Source organism: Kockiozyma suomiensis (genome assembly GCF_038497685.1).
Source record: "Kockiozyma suomiensis strain NRRL Y-17356 unplaced genomic scaffold V2V93scaffold_5, whole genome shotgun sequence".
Classification (NCBI taxonomy): Eukaryota; Fungi; Ascomycota; class Lipomycetes; order Lipomycetales; family Lipomycetaceae; genus Kockiozyma; species Kockiozyma suomiensis.
This window is the reverse complement of record NW_027117668.1, coordinates 902,172-914,222: the sequence shown is the minus strand read 5'-3', so window position 1 is coordinate 914,222 and position 12,051 is coordinate 902,172. Positions and strand designations below refer to the sequence as shown.

General features: G+C 43.3%; 5 protein-coding genes across 5 annotated transcripts; 4 read left to right on the top strand and 1 right to left on the bottom strand.

Moving 5' to 3' along the window:
• Window positions 1-207: 207 nt before the first annotated feature.
• V2V93DRAFT_323012 (kinase-like domain-containing protein) lies at window positions 208-1,335 on the top strand (the record flags this gene model as incomplete). Its single annotated transcript, XM_066907427.1, has 4 exons — window positions 208-669; window positions 726-874; window positions 929-1,160; window positions 1,216-1,335. The coding sequence occupies 4 exons, from the start codon at window positions 208-210 to the stop codon at window positions 1,333-1,335; spliced, it is 963 nt and encodes a 320-aa protein (XP_066766747.1).
• A 127-nt stretch (window positions 1,336-1,462) lies between these two features.
• V2V93DRAFT_368208 (peptidase M76 family-domain-containing protein) lies at window positions 1,463-2,607 on the bottom strand. Its single transcript, XM_066909744.1, has 3 exons — window positions 2,175-2,607; window positions 1,862-2,118; window positions 1,463-1,808 (listed from the first exon to the last, which is right to left on the bottom strand). The coding sequence occupies exons 1-3, from the start codon at window positions 2,374-2,376 to the stop codon at window positions 1,581-1,583; spliced, it is 687 nt and encodes a 228-aa protein (XP_066766746.1). The 5' UTR covers window positions 2,377-2,607; the 3' UTR covers window positions 1,463-1,580.
• On the top strand, window positions 2,567-4,569 carry V2V93DRAFT_368206 (Aspartate/glutamate/uridylate kinase). Its single transcript, XM_066909743.1, has 5 exons — window positions 2,567-2,835; window positions 2,894-3,081; window positions 3,155-3,265; window positions 3,320-3,590; window positions 3,655-4,569. The coding sequence occupies exons 1-5, from the start codon at window positions 2,790-2,792 to the stop codon at window positions 4,428-4,430; spliced, it is 1,392 nt and encodes a 463-aa protein (XP_066766745.1). The 5' UTR covers window positions 2,567-2,789; the 3' UTR covers window positions 4,431-4,569.
• A 98-nt stretch (window positions 4,570-4,667) lies between these two features.
• On the top strand, window positions 4,668-6,130 carry V2V93DRAFT_368203 (40S ribosomal protein uS8). Its single transcript, XM_066909742.1, has 2 exons — window positions 4,668-5,155; window positions 5,489-6,130. The coding sequence occupies exons 1-2, from the start codon at window positions 5,080-5,082 to the stop codon at window positions 5,746-5,748; spliced, it is 336 nt and encodes a 111-aa protein (XP_066766744.1). The 5' UTR covers window positions 4,668-5,079; the 3' UTR covers window positions 5,749-6,130.
• On the top strand, window positions 6,131-12,002 carry V2V93DRAFT_345495 (uncharacterized protein). Its single transcript, XM_066907883.1, has 5 exons — window positions 6,131-6,484; window positions 6,541-6,659; window positions 6,715-9,145; window positions 9,200-11,170; window positions 11,222-12,002. Exons 1-5 carry the CDS (start codon window positions 6,221-6,223, stop codon window positions 11,897-11,899), a joined length of 5,463 nt encoding a protein of 1,820 aa, XP_066766743.1. The 5' UTR covers window positions 6,131-6,220; the 3' UTR covers window positions 11,900-12,002.
• The last annotated feature ends 49 nt before the right edge of the window (window positions 12,003-12,051 follow it).

Sequence of the window (12,051 nt, the reverse complement as noted above, 5' to 3'; positions counted from 1 at the left end):
ACTGCATTAATAACTGACAAAATGGTCTAGCCTAGCCATTTATCAGGAGCTGGAAGTAGTATAAGTGCAAACAATACCAACAACAAGGAGAATGTCGGTAGTATCTCAAGCGGAGCTGTTCGCAATCCACTGTTGAAATATGCGCTTCATAACAGTGGTATAGCGTCGAATAGAGCATCACAAATGCCTCCTCCAGCATCACCAAATATGCATAAGCCTGGGGCCAATAGTCAAGTGCCTTTGGGATATGTATCGTCGCATGACGTGGTTAATGGTCAGAGTGAGCTTCATTCGTCTCCTCCGGTTGGAGCTTTGGTTAAACAACCATCGACTCCTGTGCGACAATATTCACTTGATAGCTTTGAGATTGGACGCAAATTGGGAAAGGGAAAGTTTGGAAAGGTCTACTGTGCTCGTGATAAAGCAACTGGATATGTTTGTGCTTTGAAGGTGATGGAAAAGAAAGAGTTGATTCACTTCAAAGTCGAGAAGCAGTTTCGGCGTGAGATCGAAATTCAGAGCAATCTGAGACACCCAAATATCCTAAGGTTATTTGGCCATTTTCATGACTCTGATCGAGTTTTCTTAATTTTGGAATACGCCGGACAAGGAGAAATGTTCAAAGTTCTAAGAAAAAAGGGTAGATTTGACGATGTTTTGGCCTCTCAGGTATGTCAGGTAATCATGTTGCCTCGTATTCATCATACGATTAACATTTCATTTAGTACATTTGTCAGATTGCAAGTGCCTTGTCTTACCTACACAAAAAACACATAATTCATCGCGATCTAAAGCCAGAAAACTTGCTCATTGGACTAAATGGAGAAGTCAAGCTTTCGGATTTTGGATGGAGCGTTCACACGCCGACCTCACGGTATTTTTCTATTGGGGGTAGTATCATCGACTACATTACTGATTTTGTGTTTAGGCGTACCACCATGTGTGGGACCCTTGATTATCTCCCACCGGAGATGGTTGAAGCTAAAGACCACGACTCCAAAGTTGATCTGTGGGCTCTTGGTGTCTTGACCTACGAGTTTCTCGTTGGGAACCCCCCATTTGAGGAACCAGCTCATAAGGCGACTTACAAGCGTATTTCGAAGGTGGACCTAAAAATCCCACCTTATGTCAGCGTCGAAGCTGCTGATTTAATTCGCCGAGTAAGTTCACTGATGTATATCAAATTGAGCGTCGTGCTAAATCAAATTTTTATAGCTACTGCAACACCAGCCTGAACGGCGATTTCCTTTAGACCAAATTCCTGATCATCCATGGATTGTGAAAAATCGCCCCCATTGGCCCAATAATGGTGCTACCGACCGAAAGAATAGCTAGAAACAGAGATGTTCTTTGACCTAAATACCAGAGCATTAGTGATTAGAAGCTGGGATTGGAGTTGAGAATTGAGATTGATATATCAGGAGTTCTTTTAATGTGATTAAAGTTAGACAGAGATTCTAGACCTCGCCGTCGTATGCCAGCATATGGCGGATAATTGTTATCAAATCATCTGTTAAATTCCCAGATATTTGCATTAAAAAAATCTATGTACATTGCAACACTGGAACTGAACTTTGGAGTTAGGGATAAATCTCATCAAAAGGTCGGGTGTCGTTGAAGCAAGAATCCCAAACCTGATCAACGACCCTGCCTGCCTCTTCTTTATCCTTGCAGTTGGGATTTGCGATAACCGATAATATTGCACGTCTTCGGACACACTCCTGATGAGCACGCACAAATTTGAATTGCCGATATCTAACAATCTGATTCATCATTCTGCATTCTCCACTTAAATTGGAGGCTCGGATCTATTTTATCTATTAGTACCAATTCTATAGAAACGAGTAGCATAGCAACACACCTCAGAACACGCATGATGTTTTAAATCAAACCAGTCAACATTGAACTTGAGCTCATCGTACAAATGAATAAGCTCATGCGCAATCGTATCCTCCACATGTTTCTTACTCTGTACCCAATTTTGACATAGCATAATGCCTTGCTCAGGGTTAAAACCTCCTGCAACAGTTTCTGTACAATTGACGCACTCTATATTTCTTGTGTTGACATTTCCACCAAGTTTTTCGATATTTTCCTTCATGAAATTGATGATTGGACCTAAATAGCATGTTAATGAGAATTCTTGAGAGAATCAATAACGTAGCAAGCCTTACTCCACTTCAAGTTGAAATCCCGGTAGCTTTCGCAAGTTTTACATTGCCGCGCTTCCTTCCGAGCGACTGCAACGTTTCTGAATATTTCATCCTGTTCTTCTGTTATGTTGCCGGTATACTTTGCTGCCAACATCCTGAACCATGTAAATCCGGATGGAATCTCTGGCTTATCTTGGCCACTACTACTATTCGAAGTCGACATATCAATATCTTACACAGCAAACACTATATTCCTTTTTCGGGATGTGAATATTTGATATTGCTTTGCATACACTGTTGTATTTAGGGTCGAGATGTTGAGGTGAGCAGGTTGTTTGTAGAGGTAGTTTCATCGCTAAACTTTAATAGACACTATTTGAAATTTTCTTGAGCTCCCAACCATCTCCGGAGAAGCTTTATTCAAAGATTTCTAGAGCCTCAAAACGGGAAAATAGGAAAGCAGCACCGGATTCTGATTATTCTTGTCGCAACTCAGATATATTTTTGTCTTTGCATTTGGCGTCATTATCTCGAGTCTGGATATGGAGAGTTAGATATCGCGCAATCAACTGTTTATTCTTGATCTAGACTTCCATTAGCTAATTCCAAGATTTATCGATATCTTAGCAACACAATATGAAGTCTAAAGATTTGAAACCATTAACTATCGTCATTAAGCTCGGTTCGTGATACTATAATGTGAATGAACGAATGGTCAAAACGACTAACTATTCGTTCAGGGACGTCTTCTATCTGCGATGAGGTTACACATGAACCCCGGATTGCCAACATGTCTTTGATTGTCGAGACTGTTGTAAAATTACGCCGCGAGGGACACCGAGTGATCATTGTTTCGTCGGCTGCAATTGCCATGGGCTTGAAGCGTATGGATATCCCGAAGCGCCCAAAGTCACTAGCTGCAGTGCAGGTGTGTTCAGTTCCGATATATAGCCGGTGGGCTGAAATATTATGAAAGCATCATTATTGACGGCACAATATAGGCTCTTGCTGCTGTTGGACAATGCCGGTTGATTGCCCTCTGGGATGAGCTGTTTCGCCAATTAAATCAGCCTGTCGCTCAAATATTACTTACGCGTAACGACATTGCCGATGTATGAGTTTCATAACTATGTTAAAGGTTTACAGAAACTAACCCAGTTTCACAGAGAGGACAATACCTAAATGCAGCCAATACGCTGACAGAATTGTTACATATGGGAGTAATCCCAATTGTTAATGAAAACGATACCCTTTCAGTCATGGAGATCAAATTTGGTGATAACGATACGTTGTCGGCAATTACTGCCGGTATGGCAAATGCAGATTATCTGTTCTTAATGACAGATGTTGATGGCCTCTATACGGAGAACCCTCGATTGAATCCAGACGCGAAGCCTATTGAGGTTGTGACAGATATCAACCAGTTAAACGTCGATGGTAAGTTTTCAGTTATCTAGGCCATTGCGAATCTAAGTGATGCTAATTCTGCATCCATCTATAGTATCAACGGCTGGAAGTAGTGTCGGAACTGGCGGTATGGTTACTAAATTAGTTGCTGCTGAACTTGCTACTTCGGCTGGGGTGACAACCATCATTACCAAGTCGTCTGTACCGGGAAATATTCACGCGATTATCAAATATCTACGGCACATGAAAGCTTTTGGTGACGAATCTGGATTTGAAAAGACTGGAAACCCTACTGTGCCTTCGGATGGCATACATTCCTTTGAACCTGATCCAATTCAACATGACCTAGGCAATGCTGATACTGTAAGCGTCGAGTCAGCTCTGCCTCCCGACACACCTGTCAGATCACCTTCTCCACCTCTCCCTCCTCGGCATACTCGCTTTATACCACAATCTCATCCCATTCGTGACCGCAAATTCTGGATTCTGCATGGACTAAAGTCGCATGGAATCGTATACATAGACGGTGGTGCTTTTAAAGCTATTACTCGTACAAATAAAGCGGGTCTATTGCCCGCTGGCGTGCTCTACGTGAAGGGATCTTTTAGCGCTTCCGAAGCCGTGTCCCTCGTTGTGGTTGACAAAAGCGCACTGACGGCAGCGTTGCAAGCTAACGCCTCAGAAGTGGAAATAGAAGCCGTGCTATCCGCAGGAGAAGATGTTGGGAAGGCTATTGTTAACTACTCCTCAGTAGAAATTGCGCGAATAATGGGTTTGAAGAGCTCTGAGATTGAGTCTTTACTTGGCTACTCGGACTCTGAATACATTGCACATAGGGACAATTTGGCATTTGCACCAAAGCATGTTTGAAAGGATATGAGTGTCCATCACAGGAGTTTGGAGTGTAAAATAATGGGGGTTGTAATTGTCGTAGGTAAATGGAGTATTAAAGATACGGGTCTTCCTTACTGCTTGACCTATTTAGTAATATATATTCTTTATATCCTAACATGAATAGTAAACCGATCTAAGCCTGAATTGCACCGCCCCTGTGGCTGAGATTGTAGGGTTATTAGTGGATTATTAGGGTTAAGACTTGTGACTGCGTTTTGCTCCGCGGCGTCTGATGCTCGTACTATTTGCCAGACGAGTACTCGCTCAAGTTCGGCTCGCGACTCGAATTTCTCCAGCAATCAACAATTCATCAGCAACAAGGTATGTTATAGGATATTCTACTGTCTGATATTGGAGGCGAAGGGGAGATCTCTGTGGAGAGAACTTTAGAAGCTAGCTACTACTAGTAGGATCTGCGACTGTCCTCTATTCTGCGACTTTTAAGTCGCTGAACAGATACGATGGTCTTGCATGATGGCTTCCGCTTGTTGAATCCTTGAAAACTCGATTTCGCTTGCAAGGACACTCAATGAGCTGTAACTAACATCAGGAATTTCAGTAATTCAAAATGACTCGCGCTTCAGTTCTCAACGACGCTCTTAACTCGATCAACAATGCCGAGAAGATGGGCAAGCGTCAGGTCCTCATCCGCCCTTCCAGCAAGGTCATCGTTAAATTTTTGTCTGTAATGCAGAAGCACGGTATGTATCTGTATCCATCTAGCGATTCGAAAGACCACCGTGGAGTTGCTGCCTCGCCTGCTATCAAAAGAGATTGAGCGCCTACCACCCGAGTAATAACTGGATGAAATTTGTTTCGCTACCATCGGGTTTTGTCTTTTAATATCTCGGAAAATTGAAGATCACGAAGAAACGATTCTTACACGCAGACTTGTTAATTCCGTCTTGTTATGCGTTTACTTTTCATCGACATTCTCTTTTGATAGCTTGGCGTGATACGCTAGTCTACGTGGGCTTTTAGAAAGCTTTCGCTTCCCCGTTACAAGATTTGGGAGCTAACGTTCAATGATTTAGGATACATTGGAGAGTTCGAGGAGGTTGACGACCACCGATCAGGAAAGATTGTCGTTCAGCTCAACGGAAGATTGAACAAGTGTGGCGTCATCTCGCCTCGCTTCAACGTCCGCGTCGGTGATATAGAAAAGTGGGTTACCAACCTTCTTCCCTCGCGTCAGTTCGGTTTCATCATCCTTACCACCTCTGCTGGTATCATGGACCATGAGGAGGCCAGACGGAAGCATGTTGCTGGCAAGGTTTTGGGATATGTTTATTAAACGGTCAGGGGTTTGCTAGGATATATAAAACTGTTGAGTGTTTCGATTTTTGTTGCAAAAGTATTGCTCATTTTTAACCATGTCAATAAAAGTGGATTTCATCAAAGGCTTTTACGTAACTTTGCACAATGTGACAGAGCGGAATCTAAATACACATTTTATATCTGTAGTCGACTGCAGTGTTGGTAGATGTTACTGTATAGACTCTATAGACATATGTTTACTTCTCTGATTAAAAAAAGCCGCAACTATCTTTAGTAGTACAATTTAAATGTAATTTGACACAATTGTAGTCTCAGGCTCTGGAGCAAGCTGAAAATTCTTCGAGATAAACTCTAGTTGGGAGAAAAAAATTCAGGGGCAAAAAAAATTCTTGGACGCTCATCCAGACAAAAAATCTACTAGCGGACATTCATCCTGGTCAGAATCGAGTTAATTCGGCTGTCTCGTCTTTCTGACGCACATACTGGTCATGGCAACGGCTTTATCAAGACAGTTACTGGCCATCAAGGCTAAATCGTCTACTGTTTCCACTCTTGATCGAAAGAAAAGACAGAAGTCTCATGCTGTTTCCCTCATATACGAGCCGAGTGTAGCAGCGAAGCAAGATTTAGACACAGTTTATCTCGCAGCCTATGAAGGACTGCAGGATCTTGTTTCCATTGATCCAAAATTTAGAGTCTTTGAGCGCAGTTTATTCTCAGAAACCAGTGTCACTATCGATCGTCATGTTCAGGCAAGTTGAAAGCATTAAAAATGGTTCGGCTAGTTAGCTAACTATTCTATCGGCAGACCGCTGAGCAAAACGCGGCTTTGGACAAAGCTATCGAGCACTTCCTGTCCCTTGTTTCATCTAGGATTCTTCTCCAGCCTGCTTTAAAGGCTCTAGAGTGGTTAATTCGCAGATTTAAGTACGTGCTTAGTTCTTGCCATTATCCGACTTATGTTTTACTAATGCCAGCGCAGGATCAATGAAATGAATCGTGAAATCTTGATTCTCACTTTTCTTCCTTACCATAGTCATTCTATATTTCAGAGAGTTCTTGATGTTGTTCAGGCACCTCTTCCTCCACTCTTTGGGTTTCTTTCCAACGCCAAACTCACCGCGACTCCAATTCCTCGAAACACATTGATTCGCGCACTCACTAGAGACGCTCAGCTCTTTAGTCTCGTGTGTGAATTCACTGTGTCACAAATAAATTCTCACTGCGAATACCACACTCTGCTGTCATTTTGGACTTCTACGTCCATTTCTGTTATATTGGCTCTCAAAGATGCAAATACACCTGACGAGGCTATCGCCGAGAGAATGATCCCGCACATTTCAGATGTTATTTCTGCTCGCAAATCTCCGGAAGCTCAGACGGCTGCCTATATGATTATAGTTGTACTAGTATCTCAAGTTCGTCTTAGCACGGAGGTCCTTCTCGCCTTTGCTCAGAGTATTGCGCTCAACTGGACTAAGAAATCTTGTAAGACCGGCCTCGCAGCACTGACTCAGGTCATTCAGTTTCAGGATGTTGGAAATTCTCATTTTGCGCCCCTTGATTCGCGGATAATGAAAGCAGTTCGGAAGATAGAAAGCTTGGAAGAGGATATGAAGGAGATCAAAAGTAAGGTCAAAATTGACAAGTTTGCTGTTTCGTATCTACTTGCAATCATTGAGGACTATCCCGCTGACTCAGAGGAGATTTTTGCTTTGCTTGATGATTCGCTGCTGTCTGATGTACAGGTATTGTTTGTTATCGAGTCAGTTCTGCGCAAGGCAGTTCAGGCGGATGCAGACGACGACCTCAAATCGGCGTTGAGTGGAGCCATAAAGAACGAAGATTCCAAATCTAACATTTCATCCCTTATTTTGAATGCTGTGAAGACTGCAGGTATTGATGTCGATAGTCTTGAGCTTCAGCTAAATGTTGCTATTCAGCCGTCAACGTCAGAGCCGATAGCTGAAGATGCTATGAAAGTTGACTCAACTCCGGTTCTATTTAGCTTTGATGATCGTCTTAATACGGCTGTCAAGGCTCATGCAGGATCCTACCTGGCTCCGAATGCTACGCAAGAGTTTAATGCTATGGCAGAAATTTTCGTTCAGGGAGTTACCCAGGAGAAGCATCTGGCGCAACTCATGGGTAATACCACATTATTCCCAGTAGACTCGGATCTTGTCGTTTCGTTCCTTTTGCGAATGATAGTCAGCTCGTATCCTGCACTCGCACGTGCCGAAGCTCTGAAGCTACTTGGGGAAGTACTGGAGAAAGCAGACGCCGTTGATTATCAGGCGTCTATTATTTTTCTAGTCACTGCTCTTACCGACTCTTCGGACAAAGTTCGCAAACTTGCCTCGGGTTGTCTGAGACAATTGGATACCAGGTACGAATCGGCTCCGAAATTCGTAAAGGTTTGGGGTTTGGAGTCGATTTATGGTACCGGCGATGAAACCGATTTGCTGAAATGGCTTGGAAATAAAGATCTAAAGTCTTTTCTACATTTTTATATTGTCCCTCGCCTTGAGGAGTCAATTCTGGACAAAAATTTTGTCAAAACTATCGTCGGAAATGCTATAGACACAACAGTCATGCTTACTGGCGAGAAAAAGAAGAGAGAGATGAGTCTTAAAATTGCGATTTTTGCTTTTTTTGCTAGTCATATCGCTGCATCTCCATTTTACCGCGTAAAGTTTGCGCTTCTGGTCATGCTAACTGGGGCGAAAAAGACTCCAACTTCTTTGTCTTCCCTCTGCGATCCACTTTTGAAGAATTGGGCTAGCAAGCATGAAATACATATTGCTGCCCTTGACTCGGAGAAGTTATCTGCCTCTGCCTTTGAGACTGTATTGGTTAGAATGGTTGATGGAGGCGACGGAATAGAAGGTCAGAGATTTTTGATTGACTGCTTAAAGGCCGATATCCATGGTCTCACCGACGTCGCTGGCGATCGCTTAGTTGAAACCTGGTCAGGATGGAATCAAGAGTCGCAACTCTCTTTTATTCAAGTGTTACTGAAAATGACCCTGGATGATCAGGTTACCTATGGAGCTTTAGACTGTCTTAGTCGGCTTGATATCTCTACAGCTATTTTTTCGATCATTCTCAGTGGGCCAAAATTGATCCCGGAAATTGAACCGAGCCAGCAAAGCAAGCGCCGTCGCCGTCGCAGCAGTACTTCACAAAGTATTGCTCCAGCTTTGATGTCTGTCCACCAGAGTTTGAGAGAACTTACTCTAGTTCTTGAGCTGCTGGAGGGAAGCAAGCCTGAGAGCCACGGCGAATTGTTGAAACAATTGTTTTCTATTCTTGGGGACCTTTTGCTGGTCAAGACAGACAGCTCGCTGCCAGTTCAATATACTCAGCAAGTTCTGGTTGACTGCATTTTGCCCATTATCCAACACGCTGATGTAAGTTATATTTGCGCAATGTGCAAGGTTACTGTGTACTGACCTGCTCTTTAGAAATCTCAACTTGAGTCTAACACAATCCGTATTGACATTATTGTCAGTTGTATACGCTCGTCTACTTCCCCCCAAGTGCAGAATAAGTTCTTGTTACTAGTTTCAGCACTGGCAAGCCTGTCTCCTGAACTTGTACTACACAGCGTAATGCCGATTTTCACTTTCATGGGTGCCAACACTGTTCGTCAGGACGACGAGTTTTCGGCGCACGTTATCCAGCAGACGATCTCCCAGGTTGTTCCCGCATTAGCGTTGTCAGCGAGCACTGGTGACTCCTTTGGTATGGTCGAGTTAATTCTCAGCTTTGTCAACGCGTTTCCGTACATTCCCTATCATAGACGCGTTAAGTTGTTCACTACTTTGACCAAAACTCTTGGCGCAAACCAGAGCCTTGCCCTTGTATTGCGCCTTCTTGGAAAACGTCATTACGATCTAGTGTCACGCCACAAGGAGACTGATTCTAAGGGTCTATCTGAATTTGCTGATATTTTTCTTCGAGGATTTTCCGTGGCTGAGCGAATTGAGGCTATTAATCAGTATATTGGGTTTGCCCGCCGTATTCCATTGGATTTGGAAAATGCTACATCGGATAATGGGTATGTTGCGGACTTGGCAGGTTTGACTCCTGAGAAAGTCATGGCTTTCAAAATCGATCTGCTTCGCTTTATTCGCGAAGGGCTTAGCAATTCTCAAAAACGGTCGCAGATTGCTTCTGTTTTCCGACCATCATCTGAGGAGTATGATGCTTCTGTGGTAGATGCCTTGCAAGCTTCATTTGCAGCTGCTATTGAGAATCTCCTTGAGATTATTGACGTGAATAACAAGTCTAAAGGAAAGAAGTTTCAAGATGAAGCTTACGACACTTTGGATGCTGTCGTCAACTTACTCCCCATTCAAGACTTTGTCTCTGTTCTTGAGCGTCTTGTATCTCGTCTCGACGACTCACAAACTGTACGTCGCGCTTTGGTCACTGTTCGCTCGAAATTTGAGAACGATGCGAAAGTTACTGATGCACTTGCCCGCAACTCTGCTCTCAAAGTCTTACCGACTATCTGCTCCGCTATTTCCAATGCTGATACCGCGGATTCAGAGCTTGTGAAACTTGGATTCATGACTCTTGATTGTCTCTGTGGAAAGTTCGGAGCAGTTGAGCCAGATGCGTTTGATGGCGACGTCGTTGAACTTGTTATCGGCAGCCGCGGCACTCAGAATAGCAATGATGCCGCTGCTGTTTCAGCAATCGTTTGTCTTAGTTCTCTCACGACTGCTCTCGGTGCACGTATGTTGGCCTATCTGCCTCGCGTTGTGCCGATGGTCATGGAAATATTGGAAAAGGCCATTAAAAGTGGCAAAGATCTTGTTGTTATTGCTGACTTTATGTTGATCGACTCCTTTGTGAAGCGTATCCCCATGTTCATGGCTAGTTACCTAACAAGGGTTCTTAATCTTGTATTTTTGTCGGCATCAAAGGATGCTGTTGCCGTAATTGAAGACAGCGACGCTGTTGAGGAAGCACGATCTAGCCTGCTTGAGAAAATGATTTCTAAGATTCCTACCAAGCAGCTGCTGGGTTCATTGATTGAAAACTGGGACTTCGTACTTGGAAAATGGGACAAAGCAATGATTAGACTGCACTTGAGTACGATGGCCCAAGTGATTGAGCGCGGTACCAGAAAGGCTATCATGGGTGAAGCTGGCAAGATTTTTGACTTTATTCTTTCTGGCTTTGATACGCGTAGTTTGGACGGAGAGAAGATTGATGATAATATCAAGGTTGCGCAAGACGTTGAACGGGACGTGATAGATATTGCTATGCAAGTTGTTCTCAAACTGAACGACAAAATTTTCCGTCCCCTTTTTGTTCGTACCGCTAAATGGGCAATGGAAGAAGAGGTACCTTCGTCGACTGTCCGACGAAACAGGATATTGGTTGTCTTCAAGCTTTGCGAACGTCTTTTCAGTTCTCTCAAGGTAAGTTCTCGTAGTGAGGTTTGCTTGGATTTGAGCTAATAATATTTGTAGTCAATCGTCACTAGTTACTACGGATATATACTCGACAATACAGCTGATCTTCTCGTATCATTCGTAAATGATTCAGCAGCTCCGTTTGACCTTGAGCTTTGGGAAGCAGTGGTCAAAACTTTGACCGCAGCATTCGCCAACGACCAAGAAGAATTTTGGCAGGCACCCGTCAGATTCGACAAACTTGCATCTCCATTGTTAGCTCAGCTTGGACTTGGTCTGAAGGAGAGTGATGTACTCAAGCAAGCTATTGTTGCTTTCGCTGTCTCTTGCTCTTCTGAGGAGCACTACAAGTACATTAACAAGGCGGTACTGAGTTACATGAAGGATCTCGATGACGACGATGAAGAAATGTCAGACTCTGACGCCGAGGACAAGATTTCGGATGATTCCGAGAACGGCGATGAGATCAAACTTGACGCGAAGAAAGTCGCCAAGGTGGCGCGGGCTAAATCAGGCGCGTCAGGTTCTGACATAAAAATCGCGGCTGTGATGACATTAAAGGCGATTTACGAAAGACTTGGCGAAGAATGGCTAAGCATGCTGCCACAGCTTGTACCTGTTGTTGCTGAGCTTTTAGAAGATGAAGATGAAACTGTTGAATCTGAAGTGAGAAAGGACTTGGTACCTGTTATAGAAAGTGTTTTAGGCGAGAGTCTGGACAGATATTTGACTTGAAAGACTCAAAAGTCAGTTAAATTGCTGATTTATAGCTAGAGAGGAAAAATTTTGGTTTGTTTACTGCATATATTATATTTTAGCATTTATTTGAATAAAGCATATATTGAATTTGACGATTATAGAGCTGCTCGATAGATTGTATGATTGAC